Source organism: Trachurus japonicus, chromosome 15 (genome assembly GCF_045865225.1).
Source record: "Trachurus japonicus isolate A0001 chromosome 15, Traja_1.0".
In the NCBI taxonomy this organism is placed as follows: domain Eukaryota; kingdom Metazoa; phylum Chordata; class Actinopteri; order Carangiformes; family Carangidae; genus Trachurus; species Trachurus japonicus.
The window spans coordinates 757,443-784,563 of record NC_140921.1 but is presented as its reverse complement, the minus strand read 5'-3'; the positions used below and the strand labels follow the sequence as shown (position 1 = coordinate 784,563).

The 27,121-nt window shown below is 44.0% G+C and overlaps 1 protein-coding gene across 1 annotated transcript; it reads right to left on the bottom strand.

The window, feature by feature from the left end:
• Positions 1 to 480: 480 nt before the first annotated feature.
• Positions 481 to 25,071, bottom strand: syndig1 (synapse differentiation inducing 1). Its single transcript, XM_085799107.1, has 4 exons — positions 24,918 to 25,071; positions 22,532 to 22,833; positions 17,164 to 17,301; positions 481 to 639 (listed from the first exon to the last, which is right to left on the bottom strand). The coding sequence occupies exons 1-4, from the start codon at positions 25,069 to 25,071 to the stop codon at positions 481 to 483; spliced, it is 753 nt and encodes a 250-aa protein (XP_085655233.1).
• Positions 25,072 to 27,121: the final 2,050 nt, after the last annotated feature.

Genomic DNA, 27,121 nt, shown 5'->3' with positions numbered 1-27,121 from the left:
CCCCTTTATGCCGTTCTCTCTCCTCATTGGATAAAGGTTGTAGGATACAAGGAAAGTTTTCTCCTGGGCTCAGAGCAGAGCAGAGTGACTGACAGACCCGTGTTTCAGACCAAACACTCTATAGAAGTGATTGCTGTCGGAAGATACAACTATTTAAGACTTAGATTAACACAAATATATCACTTACTTCTGCTTTAACTTTCTGCTGATGAAGAGTTTGATAAAAATATAGATGATTGATCACAATATAAACAACAACAACAACAACAACAACAACGATAATAATACTGATGGTGTAAATAAAGATGTTTTATAAAAAGTTGTGAAGAAGAAAAGAAACAAAACTTTTCATTCAATTAGCTGCGACTCGTTAATCGATCCTCCTGCGATCTGATTGGTCCTCCAGTTCCCTGTCACCTGGAGGGGGCGGAGACCAGAGGGGCTGATGGGTAATCCCCCCCCCCCCCCCTCCCACGCCCCTCACCAGTGGTGGTTCTTGGACAGGTAGGCGATGAGCGCCACGGCGACGCCCACGTAGATACCGGTTCCTATGGTGACGGCCAGAACGGCGAGGAAGAGCGCCCGTCTGGAGCTGGAGCTGGCCAGGTGGAAGTCGCCCTTCGACACCGCCTGATTGGTCTAGAGGGGGAAAGGGGGAGGAGTCAGTGATGATTGACTAGGTTAAGGACTTGTTAAAGGGATAGTTCAACATTTAGTCAAATTCCCCCATCCATAATCCCTATAGTCATAGCAGCAGTAGGTTCGTTACCTTTAATTGTCGGTGCAAGCTGTTTTTAGAACGGCGGAGCAGAGCCGTGAGCTGCTCAGAGCTACGCTACGGAGGCTCATTATGGGATTTCTTGGTTTCCCTCATCATTAAACTCATCAAATACACAATCCAACAACTCCACAACGCTCTGGTGGACAAGTTGTGAGCTGCACATTCACCACGCTATGAGATAATAACACAACGTTACCACACAGAGTTGTTTTAGAGGGAAATACAGAGACTGTTGATGAAAAACTGTCCCTGAAGGCAACGTGCATCAGCTGGTTTTGCATGAATTTCCCTCTAAAACAACTCTGTGTGGTAACGTTGTGTTATTATCTCATAGCGTGGTGAATGTGCAGCTCACAACTTGTCCACCAGAGCGTTGTGGAGTTGTTGGATTGTGTATTTGATGAGTTTGATGATGAGGGAAACCAAGAAATCCCTCCGTAGCGTATTTCTATTTCTACACGTATCTATTACTGTATTCATATCCTATTTCAAGCACCAAAACAGTTCATTCTCATGACTGAAGGAGTGTTTTCACAAGGGATTGGACATTTTTCAAAAAGCAGACCTCAAATTTCCAGCATTTGGTCTAAATTATTTCTTTCTACAGTGTTCTAGGACAAACTGGCCTCAGTGTGCTTACAGCGGAGGTTCTAATATTTAGACATAAAACACTTGAGTATTGTTACATCTGCAAGTATCTTAAAAACATAGCCTACATTTAAGAAAATATGTAAAAGTGGAGAAAATGGCCTCAGACCTCAGAGGGATAAACACGTCTGTATTCAGTTTTAACCAGTGATTTGGTGTTTGAGCTTAGAGTGCAGGGCCACAAACAAAAACCTTGTTTAGGGGGCCACCAAAATCCTAGAGCCGGCCCTGGATGAGGGAAACCAAGAAATCCCATAATGAGCCTCCGTAGCGTAGCTCTGAGCAGCTCACGGCTCTGCTCCGCCGTTCTAAAAACAGCTTGCACCGACAATTAAAGGTAACGAACCTACTGCTATGACTATAGGGATTATGGTGATGGGCCAGTTTGACTAAATGTTGAACTTTCCCTTTACTGTAAAGCAGCAGCGTCAACATGATGATACTCAGGTCTCCAGAGAGGAAGGAGTGTGTGTGTGTGTGTGTGTGTGTGTGTGTGTGTGTGTGTGTGTGTGTGTGTGTGTGTGTGTGTGTGTGTGTGTGTGTGTGGAGGGGGGAGGGGCCTGGGCAGAAACCAGATTAAACATGAAGAAGAACATGAGCCTCTGCTCTTTAATAAATCTGATCAGGAAGCAAAACATCAAAACATCCTGCTCAGTGTCACACACACACACACACACACACACACACACACACACACACACACACACACACACACACACAGAGCCGACAGGTGCTGCTCTGTGATTGGCCGAGTGTCAGGTGAGTGTGAGTCTCTTAACGAGCTCAATTAACTCTGTGAACACGACTAACGAGCTCGTTGGCAGGAAGCCGTCCGTTATCGTTATTGTTATTGTTAATCACTTACCACAAAACCAACATCATCTAATTACTGTACACTCTGGACCAATCAGACGCCACGCCTCCGATGACATCACCCAGGGCTCGTCTGATTGGTCCAGACCAGAGAACAATGAGGCTCCGTCAACGAAGAGAGAGACGTCAGAGCAGGTCGAAGCCAGAGAGTTACATAAAGAGCTCAGAGTGTGTGTGTGTGTGTGTGTGTGTGTGTGTGTGTGTGTGTGTGTGTGTGTGTGTGTGTGTGTGCGCGTGTGTGTGTGTGTGTTTTGGGCTGCGCTCTAAAAGCACCAAATCAGATTATCCACACCAGCTTAACAAAAACAGATTGTTTCAGTTACTGACAGGAGGTCGGTCTGTGGTCCGGTCCAGTTTCCTCAACTTCTCCTTTAAAGGGACAGTCCAACATTTATAGTCAGATCCTCCTCTCACCATGGTAACCCCTATAGACCTTTTCAGAGAGTATAAACAAATACAGGTGTTACCAAGGATACTAATTAAGGCTCCATTCCATTTAGTGTAGCAGAGCGTTTTCTAATGAGCCACACCTGTCTTTGTTTATACTCTCTGAAAAGGTCTATAGTCACAGCAGTATAGGTTCATGCACCTTTAATTATCGGTGCATGTTGTTTTGAGATGGGCGGGGCAGAGACGTGAGCTGCTCAGTGAACACAATGTGTCCCCTGTCCCTCATCAAACTCATCAAATACACAATCCAACAACTCCACAACGCTCTGGTGGACAAGTTGTGAGCTGCACATTCACCACGCTATGAGATAATAACACAACGTTACCACACAGAGTTGGTTGTTGTAGAGGGAAATGCAGCCGGAACTACATTCCAGACACGGCTGCTGCTGGGCGGAGGGATTTCAGGAGAGAAAGTAGTTCAGAGTATTTGCTTCATGTGTCGTAATGTTGCATGATTATTTGAAAACAACATGCAGCGATAATTAAAGCAGAAGTCAGGTGAATGTTTGTGTTAATCTAAGTCTTAAATAGTTGTATCTTCCGACGGCAATCACTTCTATAGAGTGTTTGGTCTGAAACACGGGTCTGTCAGTCACTCTGCTCTGCTCTGAGCCCAGGAGAAAACTTTCCTTGTACCCTACAACCTTTATCCAATGAGGAGAGAGAACGGCATAAAGGGGCAGTCCTCTCTGTGTGTGCAGCCAAGGGATGCGCCTGCTAACTCCATTGGCTGACAGGAAGTTACACAAAACCACCGGATCGCTGACTGCTGCTTTAAAGCTGATGAACCTACTGCTGTGACTATGGGGTTATGGTGAGAGGAGGGTCTGACTAAATGTTGAACTGTCCCTTTAAAGGCTCAGTTTCTGAATACAGGCTGTGTGCATTTCTCTGTGGACTGAGGCTTTGATACTTTCACAGTATTAATATAAAACTAAAGCTGCTTTATAATCACACTGCACATGGACATCTGTCTTTACGCTTCACTTTGTGTTAATTAGCATCGTTAGCATCGTTAGCAGCAGCAGCCGTGTCTGGATGTAGCTCCGGCTGCATTTCCCTCTAAAACAACTTGTACGTCTCGTATTCGTAGTCGTAGGAGTCTATTGCTACGTTTACACAGAGACGATCTGAACACAAAACACAAAAGTGGCGTTGCGTTCTCACTTTTTATCCCGCGTTTAGACGAGCGTTTTGAGGAGGAAATCTGCGTTCATATATGACGAATCTCCTTGTTGTTTACAACTACTTCCTGGTAGAAAACCAGCATGAGAACAATAGTGACGGACGAGAGTTTCACTATATTTATCTACTTTTTCATGTCACTATATCACCGTTTAGACTAATCTGATGTTTGTAAAGTTTATAAAACCAATGATTGGACAAACATTAATTTCTGTGTGCACATTTTTGTAATGAGTCATGGTTATCATAGATTAGCCGGGCTAACGGTTAGCTACCTGTTTAACTTTAATAACTCAGTGACTCAATAAACGCTCAATGAAAAAATATTTTCTCCAGCGGATATCTGAGTTCCAACATGACTGAGCTAACTGGAGTAGTTTCATGTGGTGTCCCACAACGGGAGGGTTTTAACAGCTGACGTCCTGCTGTTAGCTTAGCTACCGTTAGCTTAGCTACCGTTAGCTGTCCCTGTCAGCTGAGCCACTGATGCTTTCTAGACACTGTGATTCCCCCAAACTGAATAAATCCAACACATAGCAACACAAAACACACACACAGAAATAGTAATGTTTCTTCAATCATTTCAGATTTGTCTAAACGGTGATAGGGCCTGAAAAATATGATATATAGCTAAACTCTCATTCAAATTACGTGGTGGTTTTCTACCCGGAAGTAGAATGTAAACAACAAGGTGATACGGTCTATATGGTGACACAAAAGTTTGTGGAATTGCATGTTGTAGCACGCCAGGCGGCCGCGTAGAAGCTTCCTTCTGCTTCTCTGTTCAGTAACTCCGTCTGCAAAGACATGTTTGTTGTTATTGTCGTGTCCTGGATCACGTGACGTAAACACGTACGCGACCTGAGCAGACCAGAGCAGAGTTTTGCGTGTTTACCCTTTAGACGGGAACGTGGATGGTGGAGCGTTTTTAAGATTTCCACTCCGGAGGCTTCGTTTAGACGCCGCTGCTGTCTAAACGAAAGGCACATCCCATAAAATATTTAGTCATTTTCGAGCGAGCGTTGTCGTGACTAAATGTTTAACTGTCCCTTTAACATGACTCACTCCCTCGCTGCTGTTATTAACACACACACACACACACACACACACACACACACACACACACACGCTCTGCTCTGCTCTGTTCTGTTCTTCACTGATGGATGGTTTCAGTGTGGGAAGCGTTGCCCGTGGCAACCGGCCCTTGTTTCTTTTTGGAGCTGTAGGTGCGCGGTTGCCTTGGAAACCACATCCACGACACACAACATGCACCAGAGACACACACACCACATAACAACACACACACACCAATAATGAAACAGTAATTATTTAATGAGACTGTGGTTAATCAATAAGTGGTTATTAATGAGCTGATTGGTGGTGAGTTCACTGACTGGTGAGACGGTGGGAAACCTCAGACTCAGACTGGTGCTCCTCCAGCTGACTGCAGATCAGTTATATAAGCTGCATCGTGTCGGTGTCGGTGTGTAGGAGCAGCGCCGCGCTACCGCTCCACAACCAGAGCAGAAGGAGAAGACTGCAGTGTGTGTGTGTGTGTGTGTGAGTGTGTGTGTGTTAGGGCTGCCACAAACCATTATTTTGATAGTCGACTAGTCACAGACTATTTTTTTCGATTAGTCGACTAATCGGATCATACATAAATTGAATGTAAAACATAAAGTTTATCACACCAGCATGCAGCTGCTCTTAGCTTTCAGCTTGAAGTGTTTAAGGTATATGCTAACTAAAAATAAAGACAATTAAGATGATAGTTCGTTAAACTTTTAATGAAATATGCAGCTTTAACTGTAGCATAAAGTGCAAATGTAACCCCCGGTTACTAGACCGATTAAATAAATAGATAAAAATTACTAGACATATTAAATAAATAATAATTGTATTTAGGCTACTACTGGATTGATATTTAAGCTACATTATTTAAATTAATAAATAATTAAATAATTAATAAATAATAATTAATTTAGGCAGTAACCATAACAACTGTCCCTATATAAAAAGCCTGTGTCAGCCCGGAATTCTCACTCTAACTGCACTTGAGGGACAACTAGAGACACAGAGACAGAGACGAGATTAACGAAAAAATAATCGATAGAGAGAAAGGAAAAAAGAGAAGAACAACACCAATCCTGGAGCAGTATACATCCTGCTGCTAAAATTCAAAGAAATAGCCTACTTGGTGAGTGGAAATGTTTATTTTGTCAAAAGTAGACCAACTTTTTAGCTAACTGTAAAAACCCAGTAGCAGCAGTACCTGCCGCCATAGCAACAGAGGTTGAACATTCCAAAGCAACAGTTAGGATGGTGGCAGTTACTGGCCTTTTTGTATGGTGTGTTGTGGTGTTTCAAGAATGTAATAGTCTACTGTATATATATTTTTTCTGTTTGTTTGAAATATTAATAATATAAATAATATTATAATCACAAGGTAACATAATTTAGAGTTAGCGTTTTAATAATTATTTATACTGGCTGTGTATTTTCAAGGCCAGGAGCTTGTGTGTGTGTGTGAGCCTGATCATCACCCCCCCTCATCATCATCCCATCATCATCATCATCATCCTCCTTATCATCATCCCCCCTCATCTTCAACCCCCTCATCGTTACCCTCATCCTCCTCATCACCCCCTTCTTTATCGACAACTTCCACTACCTGATTCTTCAGTTCAGATGGTGGGACAATACAGTCTGAACTGAAGTGGCGAGCCAAACCCCACTGAACCTGGACTGTCAGAGAAGTTGATTTATTTTTTTATTTTATTTGTGATATTATTATTTTTTGTGTGCTATTCATTAGCCTACTGTTACTGTTGTAACTATTTTTATTTATCTTTGTTTATTGTTTTGATTGAGAGAGGGATAAGTTAAGGAAACCACCTGTCAGTAAGATCCGCAATAAAATAGGATTTAAAAATACAGAATTAGAAATAAATTAGACAATTAAAATAATAACTAAATTAGCACTAAACTAAGAATTAGACATCAAATTATACTTACCTGACAGGTGGATTTGTAAGGGAAAAGAGGGAGTAATTTGTGTATTTCAATTTTGTCTTATGTGTTATTGTTGTTGTTATATGTGATTCTGAAAGAAAGAGATAAGAGAAAGAAAAAGAAAGAAAAGACGAAGAGAATCGATTCACGTTGGAATAAATTTGATTACTTACTTTTTTAAACATATGACAGTGACCTCTTGTTTTCTTTTCTACTCACACCCATTTCTCCAGAGCGAATCTAATCTTCTGAGTACTGGCCCACATCTAAGTTTTCATTTTATTTACTTTACATTAATAACTGGTTCTTCCTTTTACCAGGTATTACAACTTGGCGAGCACAGCCAGGAGAAATTGGGTTTTTGTCGTTTTTGCTTTAGTGAGGTCACTGTATAACAAAAACAACAACAATGGAGGTTATTAAATCTGCTGAAGTTAAAGTGCAGAATTCTGTTATAATTAGTGGACCCCTTGATGCAGAATCTGACAAAGAATTAATTCAACACCTGAGTCAACATGGCTCTATCTTTAGATTTGTCAGCATAAATGCTCCAAGCAGTAAATTTCATGGACATGTAGTAGTTGAATACACTGACTACACTGCAATACAGTCATTCAAGTCGCTGCTACCAGCCACTTTTCCACGCCAAGGTGAAGAAGACTACTACCATCTGAGACTGCTAGCAGATGTGTACACACATGAAGTGAGTAGCACCACCACCGAGAACTACCTGGAACAGTTGCAGGCAGTTGCACGAACGACCGGCAAGACACTAGAAGAAGTCCTTGCAACAGAACTCTCGAAGCTCAGTCCAGCCACCTCTGCTCTGTCTACCAATCAGTCAGCTGGTGATGCTCCCATGATGACCAGGCAAGTACAGTCGACCGCCAACCATGAAATCTTTCGCTCTGAGCCCCAGCTTACATGTCATAACATGGACCACAATGCAACTAGCCATGTAACTCCACCCATCTCATCTGGATCAAAGAAACACCCCACCTTCAGAGATGATGACATTAATCCACCTGAAGTGCAGAGAGTAGTGGTTGAGCACGTTGTGAGAAATGCAGACATTTCTTCCCAGCCTACACCTCCGTCAGGCTGCGATCCTTCTCTGGAAAGTGTCCACACCCCAACAACGAGGCAGACTACGACACCTGGCGAACTAACGTCGAGCTCATGCTTAAAGACCCAGCCATATCTGATCTACACAGAGTGAGAAAGATACTTGAGAGTCTCCTGTCCCCCGCAGCTGACATAGTCAAACAGTTAGGCCCTCAAGCTTCCCCCAATGACTATGTGCAGCTACTGGATTCAGCTTTTGGCACTGTTGATGATGGTGAAGAACTCTTTGCTAAGTTCATGAACACGTTGCAAGATGCTGGAGAGAAACCCTCCCAGTACTTGAACAGACTGCAGGTGATTCTCAGCCAGGCTGTGAAAAGAGGGGGTGCAGCTTTCATCGAACAAGATGAACACCTACTGAGACAGTTTTGTAGAGGTTGCTGGGACAACACTATGCTCAGCAGCCTCCAGCTAGAGAAGAGAAAATATAATCCCCCATCCTTCCCAGTACTCCTGTTGCTCCTGCGCACAGAAGAGGACAGACAGGCTGTAAAAGCTGCCCGCATGAGACAACACCTTGGAGCCCCTAAGCAAAGAGCTACATCACATCTTCAGTGTAACTGCACCCATGAAGAATCAAACATGACCTGGCAACAGAATAATTCCACAGTAGATGTTCTATGTGAAAACCAGAACTTGAAGAAACAAGTGGCTGAGCTTCAAAGTCAAACGGCCAGACAAAAGACACAGAACCGCCAGACCTCCAGACCCCAGTCCCAATCCCCCCAGTTTGATCCCCATGTGCAAGACCTGAAGAGACAAATAGCAGAGCTGCAAAGTCAATTGGCAGCGTTCAGAGCCCAGATTCCCCTTTCCCCTACTCCAGCTGAAACAAATGTACGTGGTGGGGCAAGTCGTTCAGCAGTCAGAGCACAGAATGAGAGGCCAAGACCCTGGTACTGCTTCAGGTGTGGTGAAGATGGACACATTGCACCAAACTGCAATGAAGCGTCCAATCCAGCCTTGGTTGCAGTGAAGAGGAGACAGCTACAAGAAAGGCAGCTACTGTGGGAAGCCCAAGGCAGCTCTTCCAGCCCACAGCCTTTAAACTAGAATCAGCTCCGGTCGAGGGACTGATAGGAGCTGGAGAACATTGGAAACGTCCCAAAGGCAAGCAAAGAGCTAACCTGAAGCAAGCCTCTCCTCATGGTCGAGGACACCTACCAAAGGGATTAATAGGGACCAAGTGTACTGGAAAAGTGATCATTGCTGGAGAAGAATGTAGCTGTCTATTAGACACAGGGTCACAAGTAACCACTGTCTCCCAGTCATTCTATGAAGAGAAGCTGACCTCACAGACCATTCACCCCATAGATGACCTGCTAGAGGTAGAAGGAGCTAATGGCCAGATAGTCCCCTACAGTGGTTACATCCAGCTCAATGTAACATTCCCCAAGAGTTTCCTGGGTGTAGACATTGAAGTACCCACCTTAGCCCTTGTAGTTCCAGACTGTCGTGCTATGGCCCTGTCACCTGTGTTAATAGGCACCAACACCTTGGATGTAATGTACACCCTCTACAGTGAGACAGACATCGGCCCTAATCAGTCTACCCCATATGGCTACCGAGCAGTGTTGAAAACCCTCGCACTGAGACACAGACAAACATCCAACAGCTACATTGGATCAGTGAGGCTGCAGGGAAACTCACCTGAAATGATTCCAGCTGGACAGAGAGTGGTGATGGAAGGAGTAGCCAATGTGCATAGTGCATCTACAGAGAAGTGGGCAGTAGTTGAGCCTCCATCGTCCTACTCCCTTCCTGGGGGCATACTGGTCACTTGTGGTCTGCTCACCCTACCAACCAGAGCACCCTACAGAGTGCCAGTAGTGCTGACCAATGAGACACAGCATGACATACTCCTACAACCAAGAAGTGTCTTAGCTGAACTCAACGCCATACAGCGAGTGCTTCCTGGGGCAGGCGAGAACAAGACCAAAGATCCCTCAACTGATCAGCCAGAACCTCCACAAGTTTCCCCACCTGCATTCAACTTTGCAGACTCCCCCATACCTGCTAAATGGAGAGAGAGAATAGAGCAGACTCTAAGAGCAATGTCAGATGTGTTCTCACAGCATGACTTGGACTTTGGAAGAACCGACAAAGTGAAACATCACATCAACCTCCACGATGAGACGCCCTTCAAGCAGCGAGCTCGCCCCATACACCCTCAAGATATCCAAGCTGTCCGAAAACATCTCCAAGAGCTGCTAGATGCAGGTATCATCCGAGAATCCGAGTCTTCCTTCTCCTCTCCCATCGTGGTGGTCAGAAAGAAAAATGGTGACGTACGACTCTGCATCGATTACCGGAAATTAAATGCCCAGACAGTGAAAGATGCCTATGCCCTGCCCAACCTAGAAGAGACCTTCACAGCGCTGCATGGATCCAAGTGGTTCTCTGTCTTGGATCTCAAGTCTGGATACTACCAGATAGAAATGGAGGAAGAGGACAAAGCCAAGACTGCTTTCGTGTGTCCATTGGGATTTTGGGAATTCCAGCGTATGCCCCAAGGGATTACCAACGCCCCCAGTACATTCCAGAGGCTCATGGAAAAGTGTATAGCGGCGTTCACACCGGACGCGATAGACGCGAATATAATCGCGCCAGACGCTTCCATCGCGCCGCTTGGTCATTTTGGATCATTCGCGTCCATCGCGTCATTCGCGCTAGACGCTCCGCCCGTTCATTTGAAAACCGGTGATCTCAACCTGCTCTCTTTCCACGTCAATCGTGGCTGATATCACCACCGTTGCTGCATTGTACTACTGCTGTACAAGTCTCAGAAACACCGGAAAACCACCCGCCGTCCTGTCTGGGTTCACTGTGTGTGTGTGTGTGTGTGTGTGTGTGTGTGTGTGTGTGTGTGTGTTCACTCTGTGTAGAAGACGGCAGCGGTGCCCACACACAGCTCAAATACAATTAGCTTCTCCTTCATGTTGTTCTGAGTGTAAACAACCGTACAGAGAAGTGACGTCGTCGGCTTGAACTCGTCGCTGATTGGATGTCACGGCGCGATGCCGCCTGAAAAGTTCAATATTTTCAACTTTATTCTCGCCGCTTCAGACGCGCCGCTTCATTCGCGCCGCGTCTCATCGCGCCAGACGCTCCATTCGCGCCGCCTCCGCCTGAATCGCGTGTCATCGCGCCATTTACATTGATTTTCAATGTAGAGTTGCCGCTCCATTCGCGTCTATCTCGTCCGGTGTGAACGCCCCTTATGGGTGACATGAACCTGAAAGAGGCCATTGTCTTCTTAGATGACATCATCATATTCTCAGAGACTCTAGAAGAACATGAAAGAAGATTGGTGAGAGTCCTCAACCGCCTCAGAGAGTACGGACTGAAGCTGTCAGTGGACAAGTGCAAGTTCTTTCAGAAGTCTGTGAAATACCTGGGGCACATCGTGTCCGAGAATGGTGTCGAAACAGATCCCGACAAGATCAGCGCTCTAAAGACTTGGCCTAGCCCGAAGAACTTAAAAGAACTGAGATCCTTCCTAGGGTTCTCAGGATACTACCGTCGGTTTATCCAGGGGTACTCTGGGATTGTCAAACCGTTAACTGACCTAACAGTTGGCTACCCACCTCTGAGAAAGACCAAAAGACCAAGAGAGAAGAATGGGCAGTATCACAATCCAAGAGAGCCCTTTAATGACCGTTGGACTCCAGCATGCCAGCATGCTTTCGACACAATCATCGACAAGCTGACCACTGCCCCAGTGCTGGGTTTCGCTAACCCGACACTCCCCTACATCCTGCACACTGATGCAAGCACCACTGGCTTGGGAGCTGCCCTTTACCAAGAGCAAGAAGGACAAATGAGACCCATTGCATTCGCCAGCAGAGGCCTGTCCCATAGTGAAGCTCGCTATCCTGCACATAAGCTGGAGTTTCTAGCCCTGAAGTGGAGTGTGACGGAAAAGTTCAGTGATTACCTGTATGGGAATCAGTTCACTGCCATCACTGACAGCAACCCACTGACCTATATACTCACCTCAGCAAAGTTGGATGCTACAAGTTACCGATGGCTGTCAGCTCTGTCCACCTTCTCATTCACACTCCAGTACCGTGCAGGGAAACAGAACTTGGATGCTGATGGTCTGTCAAGACGTCCCCATGGAAAGCTAACAAACGATCCTGCGTCACAGAAAGAACGTGAACGAGTCCAGCAGTTCATCACACGTCATTCTCTGGATGAGAACCTCATCGAAATGGAACCTGAAGTGATCCAGGCAGTCTGTGGACGTCACCTATTCCGGCATGACCCAGAGAATGAGTCACCTGAGCCCTGCATCACACTAGTTGAGTCCCTTGCTATTCATGCAGACGCCATCCCTGCCATCTACGAGCAAGAGGAAAGTGCAGAAGGAACATCCACCATCCAGCACCTGTCAAGAGAAGACCTGAAAGAAAAGCAAAGAGCTGACCCCAGCATCAGAGAAGTGATACTGCAATTAGAGACTGGGCAGAATCCTCCATCAGCGGTACGACAAGAGCTCCCTGAACTCCCATTGCTGCTAAGAGAATGGCCTCGGTTGGAGATGAGAGGAGGTGTTCTCTACAGGAAAAGGAAAGAAGGAGATAATACCAACTTCCAACTAGTGCTGCCTAAAGAGCTCAGAGTAACGGCGATGAAGAGTTTGCATGATGACATGGGTCACTTGGGGATAGAGAGAACAACAGACCTCCTGAGATCCAGATTCTACTGGCCCAAGATGGCAGCTGAAGTGGAAGCAAAGATCAAGACATGTGACCGCTGCATACGGAGAAAAACACCACCTCAAAAGGCTGCACAACTTGTAAACATTCAAGTTTCCCGTCCATTAGAACTGGTCTGCATGGACTTCCTCTCCATCGAACCCGACAGAAGCAACACAAGCAACGTCCTGGTGATAACAGATCACTACACCAAATATGCAGTCGCCGTCCCCACACCCAACCAGAAAGCTCGTACTGTGGCCAAGTGTCTCTGGGAGAACTTCATCATCCACTACGGGTTCCCAGAGCGCTTACACAGTGACCAAGGGCCCGACTTCGAATCCAAGACCATCAAAGAGCTGTGTGAATTGGCCGGAATCAAGAAAGTAAGAACAACTCCATACCACCCAAGAGGAAACCCCGTTGAGAGATTCAACCGAACACTTCTGAGCATGCTGGGAACCTTGCAAGACCAAGACAAAGTGCATTGGCGTGACTTTGTACGACCATTAGTGCATGCCTACAACTGCACTAGAAATGAAGTCACCGGATTCAGCCCATATGAGTTGATGTTCGGGAGGCAACCAAGGCTGCCTATTGACCTGGCATTTGGAGTCCCACTCAAAGAGCGTCCTCAAACATCCCACTCAGAGTATGTACGCAATTTGAGATCTCATTTGGAGGAGAGCTACAAAATAGCAACCAGCAATGCTGCCAAAAATGCTGCTAGAAACAAGGCCAGATTTGATCGACACATCACAGAATCTGCACTTGAAGTTAGAGACCGTGTGCTAGTAAGAAGCGTCCGCCTTCGTGGGAAACACAAATTGGCAGATAAGTGGGAACCGGCAATTCATGTGGTGACAAAACGTGCCGGTGAGCTTCCAGTGTACATCGTAAAGCCAGAGAACCAGAGCGGACCCCTGAGAACTTTACACAGAGACCTCCTATTGCCCTGTGGATTTCTCCCTGCAACAGAGAACCAGTCAGCCCCACCTGAAACAGCCACATGCCGCAGGACACGTCAGAGAGTTCACTTGAATCCTGCTGAACAAGATGTAGAAGAGGATGGATATGAGTCAGACGAGGATGTGGCAGTGCACTGGAATGCAGAGTCAACACCTGTGGAAAGTAATTGGCATCCCTGCAGAATAGAACAAATTCCTGAAAGAGAACCTGGAAGAGAAACAGAACTTGAAGAGGAGATCTTACCTGAAAGCGAACCTGGAAGAGGAACCTTACCTGAAGGAATAGGAGCCTTACCTGAAACAGAGCCTGAAGAGGAAATCTTACCTGAAGGAGAACCTGAAAAAGAAACCTTACCTGGAAGAGGACTTGAAGGAGAAACAGAACCTGAAAGAGAAAACTTACCTGGAAGAGGACTTGAAGGAGAAACAGAATCTGAAAGAGGAAACTTACCTGAAGAGGAAACTGGAACTGGACAAGAAAGTGGTGCTGAAGCAGACGAGCCAGAAGTAACTGGAGTGGCAGCAGACGAAGATGTGCAAGATGCTCCTCAGAGACATTCCAGTAGACACAGAGCTCCACCAGACAGACTGCACTACACTCAATTAGGGAATCCCCTTGTATCTATTGTACAGTCACTTTTTCAAGGCTTAAGTACAGCATTCACAGAGACACTACAAAGTACGTATGTCCCTCAGTCAGTTGTGGTTAAGCAGCCAAGTAGGTGTAACGGGACGTACACACCTTTGAGAGGGGAGAGTGTAACCCCCGGTTACTAGACCGATTAAATAAATAGATAAAAATTACTAGACATATTAAATAAATAATAATTGTATTTAGGCTACTACTGGATTGATATTTAAGCTACATTATTTAAATTAATAAATAATTAAATAATTAATAAATAATAATTAATTTAGGCAGTAACCATAACAACTGTCCCTATAGATAGATATCACGTGACGTCACACAGCGTTCGCAGCCGGTCACAGCGCCATCTTGGGTACCGACTTCCAAAGGCAGTCTATGGGCTGTGACATCAAATCTCACAAAAATAGTGGATAAAGCGTTTTTTATTACATGGAACTATTGAATGTCGTATTCCGATAATTTATTGATATTTCTGATATTTATTTACATCTTGATTTTGCATTTAACAGTCTGTTATTCCTGTTTAACAGATCGTTGCTAAGTAAAATACACCGTTGCTAGGGACGCCGCTCTGATCAGCGCAGCACAGAAAAGAGAAATCAGAGCGATAGATAAAACAGAGTGGCGACAGCTTTTGATTAGCGGCTAATTCAACAGCAGTGATGGATAACTGTACCCGAGAGGCTCAACATGAGCTTCATCTGAGGAATAAACGGCAGCTTTTACCTGACGGGAGACCAGAGAGAGAGAGACGAGGAGAGAGACGAGGAGAGAGAGAGGTCCACTGGGTGAGCTAGATTAACTGTTAACGGGAGAGAGAGCGGCGCACCGCGCTGTCAAAGCTCGTCTCAGCAGAAAGGTGCTGGAGGTGTGTGCTTTCAAGGCAAGGCCATCAAAATGAGAAATATCCATATCCAAACTACATCAGACAGCAGTCTTCTAGTCAGAGAGGACGTGGCTGCACTGAGCTGAATAGAGGTTAACTCAGTGTTCGGTACCCAGCATGGCGGCGGCCAGGTGGAACGCATCGTGACGTCACCTACTGATAAGTATCAATATAAAAAGCCTGTGTCAGCCCGGAATTCTCACTCTAACTGCACTTGAGGGACAACTAGAGACAGAGACGAGATTAACGAAAAAATAATCGATAGAGAGAAAGGAAAAAAGAGAAGAACAACACCAATCCTGGAGCAGTATACATCCTGCTGCTAAAATTCAAAGAAATAGCCTACTTGGTGAGTGGAAATGTTTATTTTGTCAAAAGTAGACCAACTTTTTAGCTAACTGTAAAAACCCAGTAGCAGCAGTACCTGCCGCCATAGCAACAGAGGTTGAACATTCCAAAGCAACAGTTAGGATGGTGGCAGTTACTGGCCTTTTTGTATGGTGTGTTGTGGTGTTTCAAGAATGTAATAGTCTACTGTATATATATTTTTTCTGTTTGTTTGAAATATTAATAATATAAATAATATTATAATCACAAGGTAACATAATTTAGAGTTAGCGTTTTAATAATTATTTATACTGGCTGTGTATTTTCAAGGCCAGGAGCTTGTGTGTGTGTGTGAGCCTGATCACCCCTCCTCATCATCATCCTATCATCATCATCATCATCCTCCTCATCATCATCCCATCCCATCATCATCCTCCTTATCATCATCCCCCCTCATCATCAACCCCCTCATCGTTACCCTCATCCTCCTCATCACCCCCTTCTTTATCGACAACTTCCACTACCTGATTCTTCAGTTCAGATGGTGGGACAATACAGTCTGAACTGAAGTGGCGAGCCAAACCCCACTGAACCTGGACTGTCAGAGAAGTTGATTTATTTTTTTATTTTATTTGTGATATTATTATTTTTTGTGTGCTATTCATTAGCCTACTGTTACTGTTGTAACTATTTTTATTTATCTTTGTTTATTGTTTTGATTGAGAGAGGGATAAGTTAAGGAAACCACCTGTCAGTAAGATCCGCAATAAAATAGGATTTAAAAATACAGAATTAGAAATAAATTAGACAATTAAAATAATAACTAAATTAGCACTAAACTAAGAATTAGACATCAAATTATACTTACCTGACAGGTGGATTAGTAAGGGAAAAGAGGGAGTAATTTGTGTATTTCAATTTTGTCTTATGTGTTATTGTTGTTGTTATATGTGATTCTGAAAGAAAGAGATAAGAGAAAGAAAAAGAAAGAAAAGACGAAGAGAATCGATTCACGTTGGAATAAATTTGATTACTTACTTTTTTAAACATATGACAGTGACCTCTTGTTTTCTTTTCTACTCACACCCATTTCTCCAGAGCGAATCTAATCTTCTGAGTACTGGCCCACATCTAAGTTTTCATTTTATTTACTTTACATTAATAACTGGTTCTTCCTTTTACCAGGTATTACACAAACAGCTGAGTAAAATAAGGATAAGGCACTGGCCTAAACAACACCAAAATAAATAGGCTACTTAAGGTTATTTAGGTTTTTCTTTCCTTCATTTGTCTCTGGCATTAAACATAGCTACATTTAAATAAAATGAGGTAGACACCTGAAACTAAGGAATTATTCACAATAATAAAGTTTTGGTTTAGGCCTATCATTCAAATATAACTTGTGCTCAGTGTAAATAATAGGAATCGTTCTGTTAAAAAAAAATCGAATAGTTTATAAAAGACAATCGCCTTGTCTGAAATAATGTAAATGTCCCTTTTGTGTGTGTGTGTGTGTGTGTGTGTGTGTGTGTGTGTGTGTGTGTGTGCGTGCTGACCCGGTGGGACAGGTAGAAGGCAGCGATGCCGAGCGGCCAGAAGCAGCAGAGCATGGAGAAGACGCTGAGGCCCAGGTGATCTCTGGGAGGCATCAGCAGGAAGGTGTCCTCGCTCTCCGAGCCGCTGGAGTAGTCGCTCTGCAACACACACACACACACACACACACACACACACACACACACACACACACACACACACACACACACACACACACACACACACAGAGACACACACACACACACACACAGAGAGAGAGAGACACCTGTTAACAGCACCTGCCAGAGAATCACAGTCATCAATCAATCATGTAGATCAGGGGTTCTCCACTAGTCTCACTCTGGGCTCCACATCTTCTCATGGTCATGAAGTCGCGACCCACTTTTATAGAATTCAAACCAAGAATTATTTTTTTTAAGCCTTTAAAAACTCATTTAGCTCTTTATTGAGCAAAGTGCATTTCAGAGCACATGAATGAAACTGAGGAGTTACCATGACAACTGCATGTACGGAAGTGAATAACAAAAATATCAAACTGCACAAAATGGAGACCAACAAAACGATATATTTGACTTCTAATGCATCTCTGCATTCAGAGCATGTTCACTAAAGTGAATAAATATCAAACTGCACAAAATAAAGACCCACAAAACAAAACCAGATTCATTGCATCAGGCCACATTAATAAGAAACTGATATCTTTGCATTCAGAGCAAATAATCAGAAAGTGAGGAGGAGCATTACAACTGCATGTGTTCACGTGTCTCGTGCCTTTCAAAATAAGTTATTTTTCAAAATAAAAGACATGTCCAACATCAGATGTGCATTAAATATTATTTACTTTTTTGAACAGCTGTCCACGACCCATCCAGAACGGGTCTAGACCCACTTTTGGGTCCCGACCCACCAGTTGAGAACCACTGATGTACATGAACTGTAATGAAGTGTTAATGAGGGCGTAATAACCCTGCTAGTACGCACTGGTTTGGCCTAAATGTAGTAGTATACAGTATGTAGTATGCAAACAAAAGCAAAATCTGCAGAGTAAGGCTGTTTTCGAAGCAGCATACTACCATACTGCGTTAGTATGTCCTGTATACTGCTGCTACTTCAGCAGACCGACACCATTCACACCGCAGTAACAGTATACAAGTTTCCCAGAATGCATTTCACAGCAACCGGTAGCAGTAGCTGTAAAAAAGGCTAAAAGCTGTTTTATTTCCCGCTCTAGTGCTGTAATTATGTAACTTTATTAAGTTTTAATATTTTTTCATGTGAGAAAGTAACTGTTTAGATCCCAAATCTACGGCCAGTTGATCCAAACGACGGCTGTTTAGAAGTTTGCTCCGATGTTTTTCAGAGAAGTGAAGCTCTGCAGCGACCGGGACATCACAGAGACAGCAGCCGGTCTGCAGAGCTGCTCGGCCGGCCAACCTCCGTCCTCATCCCGGGGGAGAAAACCATCGCTAATTAACTTACCCACAGGTTTTTAGAGGTTTACCACCGGCTGGTTACATTATTTCTAGGAGATAAATGTTGGTCTCAGTGATGAAATCTAACAGCTGTATCAGTAGCATTAGTTAGTGTGAATGTAAAGTGAAGCTTCCTGTGTGTATTGGACAGAAGAGCAGCGCTGCCTCGGGGCTCTGGAGCCTACGGACACAAACCACCACATTTACATCAAGAAATACATGTTTTACTATCAACACATCAGTCTGCAGTAAGGTTTATTTTACTAAGCTACTGTATATAACATAGTTACGCTACACGGCAAAGATACTTCACTAAAGGGTTAGGTTAGGTTACGGTCAGACGTCAGGGGCGCATTGCATTGTGGGATACAGTACGCAATGTAGACTGGTCAGATACTGGAGATATTTTCCAAATCAGTACGACATCTGGGAATTTTTCACATACTGCAGGTTTTGCTTTTGTCTACATACTGTATACTGCATTTTGGCCAAATCAGTGCGTACTGGCAGTATAGTATGCGGTTTCAAATGCAGTCTATGAAAAAGTCCCAGTTGTGGAACTGATTCAGATTGTTAAAGGGTCCGTACACACACACACACACACACGGACGCATGGATAGGTCGTTCAAATTACCGCGAACACGCCCCCCCCCCCCCCATAGTCCGACTAACGACCCCCCTAACCCCCCTCTAAATAAAAGCCACCTTTTATGTTACAAGAGTGCATTTTATCAGAGTATGTTTACTTGCACATGTTGGCAAAACTGCAGCTATTTAAATGAGCTCTATGCACAGCTCCACTTCTTGAATTTCTGAAAGGCAGCTCCCAAACTGATGAATCCAGGTGTGTCTGATCATTGTGACTACTCAGACACACCTGGATTAATCAGTTTGTCCAATAATGTAAGACAGGAAATGAAGGAGCTGCCTTAAATTCAGGAAGTAGTGGAGCTGTGCAGAGAACCCATTAAAATCTGTTCAGAAAGGCTCTTGACCTAAATTATCTGTTTTTCAATTTTCGATTTAAGATCGTGATAAAATCGAGATCGTTATTTTATTTTTTTTGAATCGTGATATGATATTTTTGCCATATCGCCCACCCCTACATATATGTAGTATATAGCATGTATGTTATAGTATATCAAGGGCCCAGAGCTTCAGACTCAAACAGAGGAGAATAAAAACCTGTTTCAGTCTGATCCAGAGTAAACGACAGAGACAGAACTGAAACGTTCCTGAACTCATCACTCTGACACAGACACGGTGGTGTAAAGCATCTACAACACAACACCTCACCTGGTCTGTACACACACACACACACACACACCCTCCCTCCCTGGTATTAGCGGGGCAGAGCAGATTAAACTGGACTTTACAGAGACAGAATCACAGCGTTTCCAGCTAATCGTCTCTAAAGCGATTGGCTGTTAGTCGTCCAAATGTGTCGTCCACAGAGCTGCAGCTCTAATCTCATTCAGGACGGAGGGATGGAGGGATGGAGGGATGGAGAGAAGGATGGAGGGATGGAGGGATGGAGGGATGGAAGGATGGAGGGATGGAGGGATGGAGAGAAGGATGGAGAGAAGGATGGAGGGATGGAAGGATGTCAGTGCTCAATTAGATGGATTATCAGCAATGACGATAAACAACACATTTCAGACCTTCACATGTCTGTCTATCTATCTGTCTGTCTATCTATCTGTCTGTCTATCTATCTATCTATCTATCTATCTATCTATCTATCTATCTATCTATCTATCTATCTATCTGTCTATCTATCTATCTATCTATCTATCTATCTATCTATCTATCTATCTATCTATCTATCTATCTATCTATCTATCTGTCTATCTATCTATCTATCTATCTATCTATCTGTCTATCTATCTATCTATCTATCTATCTATCTGTCTATCTATCTATCTATCTATCTATCTATCTATCTATCTATCTATCTGTCTATCTATCTATCTATCTATTTAGGGTGCGGCAGCTATAAGCTTTGCTTCAGCCGCAGCCCTTTTCGACCAGCTGTATAGTATTTGTTACTACCTTGAATTTGTTCTGTTGAAATTTTGATGCTGTGATCGAAATAAACACTCATTCATTCATTCATCTATCTATCTGTCTATCTATCTGTCTATCTATCTATCTATCGTTCTATCTATCGTTCTATCTATCGTTCTATCTATCCATCCATCCATCCATCCATCCATCTATCTATCCATCCATCCATCCACCCGTCCATCCACTCTATCTATCTATCTATCTATCTATCTATCTATCTATCTATCTATCTATCTATCTATCTATCTATCTATCTATCTATCTATCCATCCATCCATCCATCCATCCATCCATCCATCCATCCATCCATCCATCCATCCATCCATCCATCCATCCATCCATCCATCTATCTATCTATCTATCTATCTATCCCTCCTCTGTCTTCCCTGCAGCTCTTTGATGAAGCTGCTCCACATCAGAATTCAGGAGGTGTGTTGTTGTTTTGCTGCCTGAACATAAGGGAGGAGGAGGAGGAGGAGGTGGAGGAAGAGGAGGAAGAGGAGGAGGAGGAAGAGGAGGAGGAGGAGGAGGAGGAAGAGGGGGAAGAGGAAGAGGAGGAGAAAATGAAGAGGAAGAGGAAGAGGAGGAGGGATGAAAATAAAGGATGGATGACAGAGGATGAAGGATGGAGGCTGGAGGAAGGAAAGTTTCCTCCATTGACTTGAACTCAGTCCGAACTGCAGCTGTTGTGGTTTCTACGGTAACGCTGAGGGTTCAACTGACACAATAAAGTGAAGGACCGGTCACCATAGACTGACTAGAGGCTGCGTTCCCAGGCAGCTCTATTGAGTGGAATACGTCAACGTGGCGGCCATCTTGGTCAGGTGAAGCCGTGTCTACTTCCTGCACTAGAGGTCTATCAACCATTAACATCACCACAACTCACCGAATATTCAACCGATTTTCAAGCCGTTTGGTTTATTATAAATGTCAGACATATATTTATGATACAACAACAAAAAAATGTTTTGATTATGTATTAAACATACACTTAGATACTCAGACACACACCCACATGCATAAATACACTGAACTGTGTTGTACAGGGTCTGACTGGTCTGACTGCTGGTCAGACGTTTATATGTCTATGGTCAGAAACCCCTGACCAAGATGGCCGCCGTGTTGACGTACGCTGAGAAGCAGAAGGCGCCATCTAGTCAGTAGCCTATATACAGTATATCTATGACCGGTCACAATAAAGCGAGGGACCGGTCTAGGGACACGTTGATAACCCTAACTCATAGACTGTAGTCAGAATGGACGTAGCACCGTGACGTCCCCCATTGGTTTGGGGGAGTCTGTTTTGTGTCTCTACTACGGGGGTTTGAACCGCGCCATGTTGGATTCTACTTGCCATATTTGGAGCGGTGCGGCCGTTGGCCGGCTGAGAACCCGCCCACTGGCCTCGAAGCAGCAGTCTCCGGACCTGTCACTCAACGTTTCCGCGCCCTAATTGGCCAGAACTTTAAACCTAATAACAGTAAAACGGTAGAGTTTTAAAAAAATTCACCCCCCTCAGAGTGTGTGCGGGGGTAGAAACTATCGGTTGAGACCAAAAAAAAAAATGTACCAGGCTGTAAATATGTTTTTTTAAGCTGTAAAGTCGGCTATTTTAACATGGCGATCAATGGAGAGTTGCTCCCTTCTGACACCAGCCCCCAGAGGAAGAAGAGGGGATTGCAGCTTCACTTCTCAGACCCACAACTGCCCCCTTGGTCCTGACTCTGCTAAAATAAGACTCAACGCTGCTGAGTTTCCACTTCCTGTGTGTCGCTGCGAGGGGGCGGGGCCAGGTGAGTCTGACTGACTGAAACACTGAGACATTTGTCACCTCCAGCTCCTGGAACTCGTCCTCGTCGTCGATGTCGTACGACAGCGTGTGAATCTTTGCGTCTTCTCCACAGAAGTCCAGAAACTTCCCGCCGTCGGCAGCGAACAGCAGCGCCTCCTTCGTGGCGGCGTCGTGGCCGAGCCCCTCGATGAAGGTGGTCTCGCAGCAGTCGCCCCCCCCGGCCTCGCCCCCCCACCGCAGCACGCCGTCCGGGCGCAGGAGGAGGCCGGGGGGGCGGAGCCTCGGGTCGGACGCCGCCTGGTGGGGGAGGAGGGCGCTGGCGTTCAGCAGCTGAGGAGGAGCAATGCCCCCGCCCCCATGCTCCTGCTGGGGGGGTAGAAAATAAAGAAAAAAAATGAGTTTGGGTTAATGGGTTTAAAAAATGATCTGACTAATGTAGCGTAACAATTGACCTCTGGCTAAGCCACGCCCCCAAACACGATGAGCCAATCACAGTGCACATAGCTAGCCCATACACTCGGACATTCTCTGCTTCCACGTCCATTGAAATGCATTGCAGTTAGTCAGTTTTCATTCGTTTTTCTATGTTTTTTCTTGACATTTTAAGTTTAAATGGTCAAACGGTGTTCATGGGGTACATGTAACTCTGACACTAGGTATCCTGAGAGGCAACGGGGGGGATTTTTTTAACCTTTTCCCAAGCCACATCTCAACCGAGAGAAGTGTCTGCTCTGGATAAAGTTATGCAGTAGACCACAACACCAACTAAACCTGGATAAACTTAACAAGGATGTCTACATCTGTTCTAAGTTAAGTCAACAACTTATTTGAGGCAACATATTGTCAGAGATGTTTAGATGTTAGCCAGTATCACAACTAAGCATAAAGCCTGCTAGCTTAATGCTAACGTATAATGTAAAACTCCATAGACAGGCTAACAGAAATTAGCCATAGGTCAATTGACCTATGGCTAAGCCCCGCCCCCTCCACTCACTCGGACAAACAGTCAACATCCGGTGACAGTTGCTATGGCAACAACTGTCACAGTAGGAGACATTTCACAGGAGGCAATTGATGGTTTTTGGAGACAGAAAGATTAAATATCATCTGGAAGTCACCAAAACTTCACTTAGCTTTACTGCTATGGCTGTCGGTTGCCGCGAAACGCCGATAGCGACGGGCTAAATTCTGTTAGCCTGTCTATGGAGTTTTACATTATACGTTAGCATTAAGCTAGCGGACTTTATGCTTAGTTGTGATACTGGCTAACATCTAAACATCTCTGACATCTCTTCTTCACAACTCCACTGTAGTGTAGTGGGTAAGGTGGCCGCTTGCCAACCCCAAGGTCACTGGTTCAAATCCAAGGGAAGCACTCTTGTTATGTTATGTTGAATTCTGCTCCCCTCCCCCACCCTCAATTGGTTACAGGTGGTCGTTAAGAGACTCATTAATTGCTTGTGCCACAGTTTGCAGCACATCATCACATTACAATGGCAACATGTTTATGTCTGTGCTTACTGTGGCGAAGCGGCAGAGTAAAGGTTTATTGATCATGAGGTCATGGGTTCGATTCCTGCCTCAGTCATGTCATTGCTAGACTTATGATTCCAATTTTGTAATTCACTGGAATGGGCATTATACTTTGTTTGAATTCACCAAAAAATAGTCACAAGTCACAAAAAAGTCCTCTACTTACTTGATGTGGCTCATTTCTACTCTTTTTTTTTTTTTTTTAAGCAGAAGTCAGTGAGCCTCTTATACAGGGATTTCTTTTACCCTTCTCTCATTGAATGTAACTATGGTGAAGTGGTTAGATCACTGGGCTGAACACCTGAAGGTTGCTGGTTCAAATCTTGCCTCAACAACAATTATAGTGAATTATTTTCCCAGTCGTCCTCTGTTGACTTCTGATAACTTGCTTCATGTTGAAACTGCTGCTCTCAGCCTGAAATTCACAGAAATTTTAATTCTAAGTCATTCAAGCTTGACTCTCAAGCTTTCTTGGTGTTGACACAGTGTGTTTCCAACAGGTGCAGCTTTAGGCTCGTTAACTTCAGAGTGAGACAGAGTGCAGCTCATCAACAGACAACAGTCTTTGCAACTGTGTATACACTGTTCCCTTAGAGGCAGAGTGAAAGTCTACTGATCATGAGGTTGTGGGTTTGATTCCTACCTCGGTCAAACATTTGTATGGTGATCACTTCTTGCACTATTTGCTAATTCGGCAACAGCGTTCATCTGCTTTCAGCATTCACACGCATTTCCATCAGGAAATGCTACTTTATCTAGTTTATTTCATGTTATTCTTAATTCTTATCATGAAACATGATGTCTGCTCTTGTTAAATTTTGGACAGATATAATATTTGCCTGACTAGTTTGTAAATGCATTTGTTTAAAATTTAAAAAAAAATAAAATAAAAAAAGCGCGCTCACCACCACGTGACTCTGGTACTGAGGCGCCGAGTACAGCGCCGCCCGAGGCTCCACCCCCAACCGCGTGTTGATGAGGCCGTTGTGTCTGCAGCCGCCCAGTCTGCAGGAGTCAGCCTCCTCCATCTCTCCTCCTCCCTCCATCGCTCCTCCTCCTCCTCCTCCTCCTCCTCCTCCCTCCATCGCTCCTCCTCAGAGGCGTCTCTCAGAGCTCAGAGGCATCGCAGGCTGGACTCTCCTGAGAAACAAACATGAAACATTTCAGTTTATACTGTTGTTCGGAGCTTTTTATGCCACATTTCCACTACATCAAAGACCCTAAATGGACACAAATTGGCTTTGAATTTTTGGAAAGATTTTAGTGAAATTTCCGGAAAAAAAGAAAGAAAGATCATTTCTCAAAAATAAAGTTTAAAAATGTCTCAAAAAAGGTAACATTTCTCGAAAAAACATTTTAAAAAATCTAAAAAAATAAAATAAAATAAAAAACTAGTCAAATTTTTCAAAAACATTTTTTAAAATTCTAGAAAAAAGTGGTAAAATTTCTTAAATAAATAAATAGAATAAAGTAAAAAAGAATTCTAGAAAAAAAGTGAGAGAAAACATTACGTGGTACCGGCTCGACTCTGCTCTGGTACCTGATATTATTCTAGAGAGCTTTTCCATTACAGCATAGTAGTTACCGCCTTTAGAGTAGCTGGTCGTCATAGCGACGGCGCTCAGTAACATAAAATTAAATTTAATATAGACTTAGACTTATCAGTTCATTTTAAAACTTGTATTGATGTGGTGATAAACGTGGTGATTTCTGTAGACCAGTGCTTCTCAAACTATGGGGCGCGTCCCACTGGTGGGGAATAGCGATATGACAGGTGACAAGTTGACTTACACCACTGTGGCCAGCTATGGTCACTGGTCACAGGAATTATCATGTTTGCATTTCGTGGTCTCAGCATATAGTTTTTTTTCTCTCCATTTTCTGTTGTCATATAACATTCCTTATTTTGGATGGAGAGTGACCGAGCAGCGAGATAAACACCGGCGGCCAGTGTTTCTCTTGTGGCTCGCTCGCTCACGTTTCCGTTTTTGCCAGTAGGGAAACGTGAAATCAGGTGTGTGCATTTTTTTTTTTACCTACAGGCAAAAGAAAAACATAATACAGGCCTATATATGTCCAAAAGACTTTGTCCCTTTGAGTGAAGGAGGTTTGGATGGTTTAGTAATGAGGAAACTGTCGCTGTCAGCAGCCCCAGACAGACAGATAGACAGACAGACAGACTTCGTATTGGACAAACAAGATGTTAAATTTGTAAAAAGTCATATGTTGATTATAAACACTGAGCACCATACACCCTAGTTTCTGATTATAAAATTATGACGTGACCTAATACCACCCCCACTCCCCACCCTCCCCAAGGTGGGGATTGAGGGAATGACCGAAACAGTTTGAGAACCACTGCTGTAGACAGAGTCTGAAGCTTCACTTTAAAAGTCCAGAGTCCAGAGGAAAGAAGTTCGTCTGCTGCTTTTAACTTTCAAACAGCGTCACAGTCAATCAGCTGATCCATGACATCACAGCTGATCCATGACATCACAGCTGATCGATTACATGACAGCTGATTGATCACAGCTGCTGTCAGTGGAGAACACACTCTCAAACGGACCCAGATCTCAGAGTGTTCTTGAACGCATCACCAGAAACTCTCTCTCTCCCACACACACACACACACACACACTCACACACACACACACACACACACACACACACACACACACACACACACACACACACACACAAGCTCATGAAGTGTGTTTGCAAACATGAGTAAGCGTGTGTGTGTTCACCTGCTGAGCTACATCCTGGATCCAATTAGACGCTCCAGTAACTGTGTGTGTGTGTGTGTGTGTGTGTGTGTGTGTGTGTGTGTGTGTGTGGGGCTGAAGGTCAGACGGTCGTTAATCAGCTCATTAAAACTGATTCAGAGTCAGTTCGGTGTGTTTTTAACATTAACAGCTGACTCCAGATCAGAGTTTCTGTTGGTCACGTCGTCCGTTCAACAGCTTCACTTCTAATAAACTTCATTTGATAATAAATAATCTGTCAAACAACCAACTTCAATTTATTGTCCCACACTGACCCATAATAATAATAATAATAATAATAGTATAGAATATTTGTGTGTGTGTGTGTGTG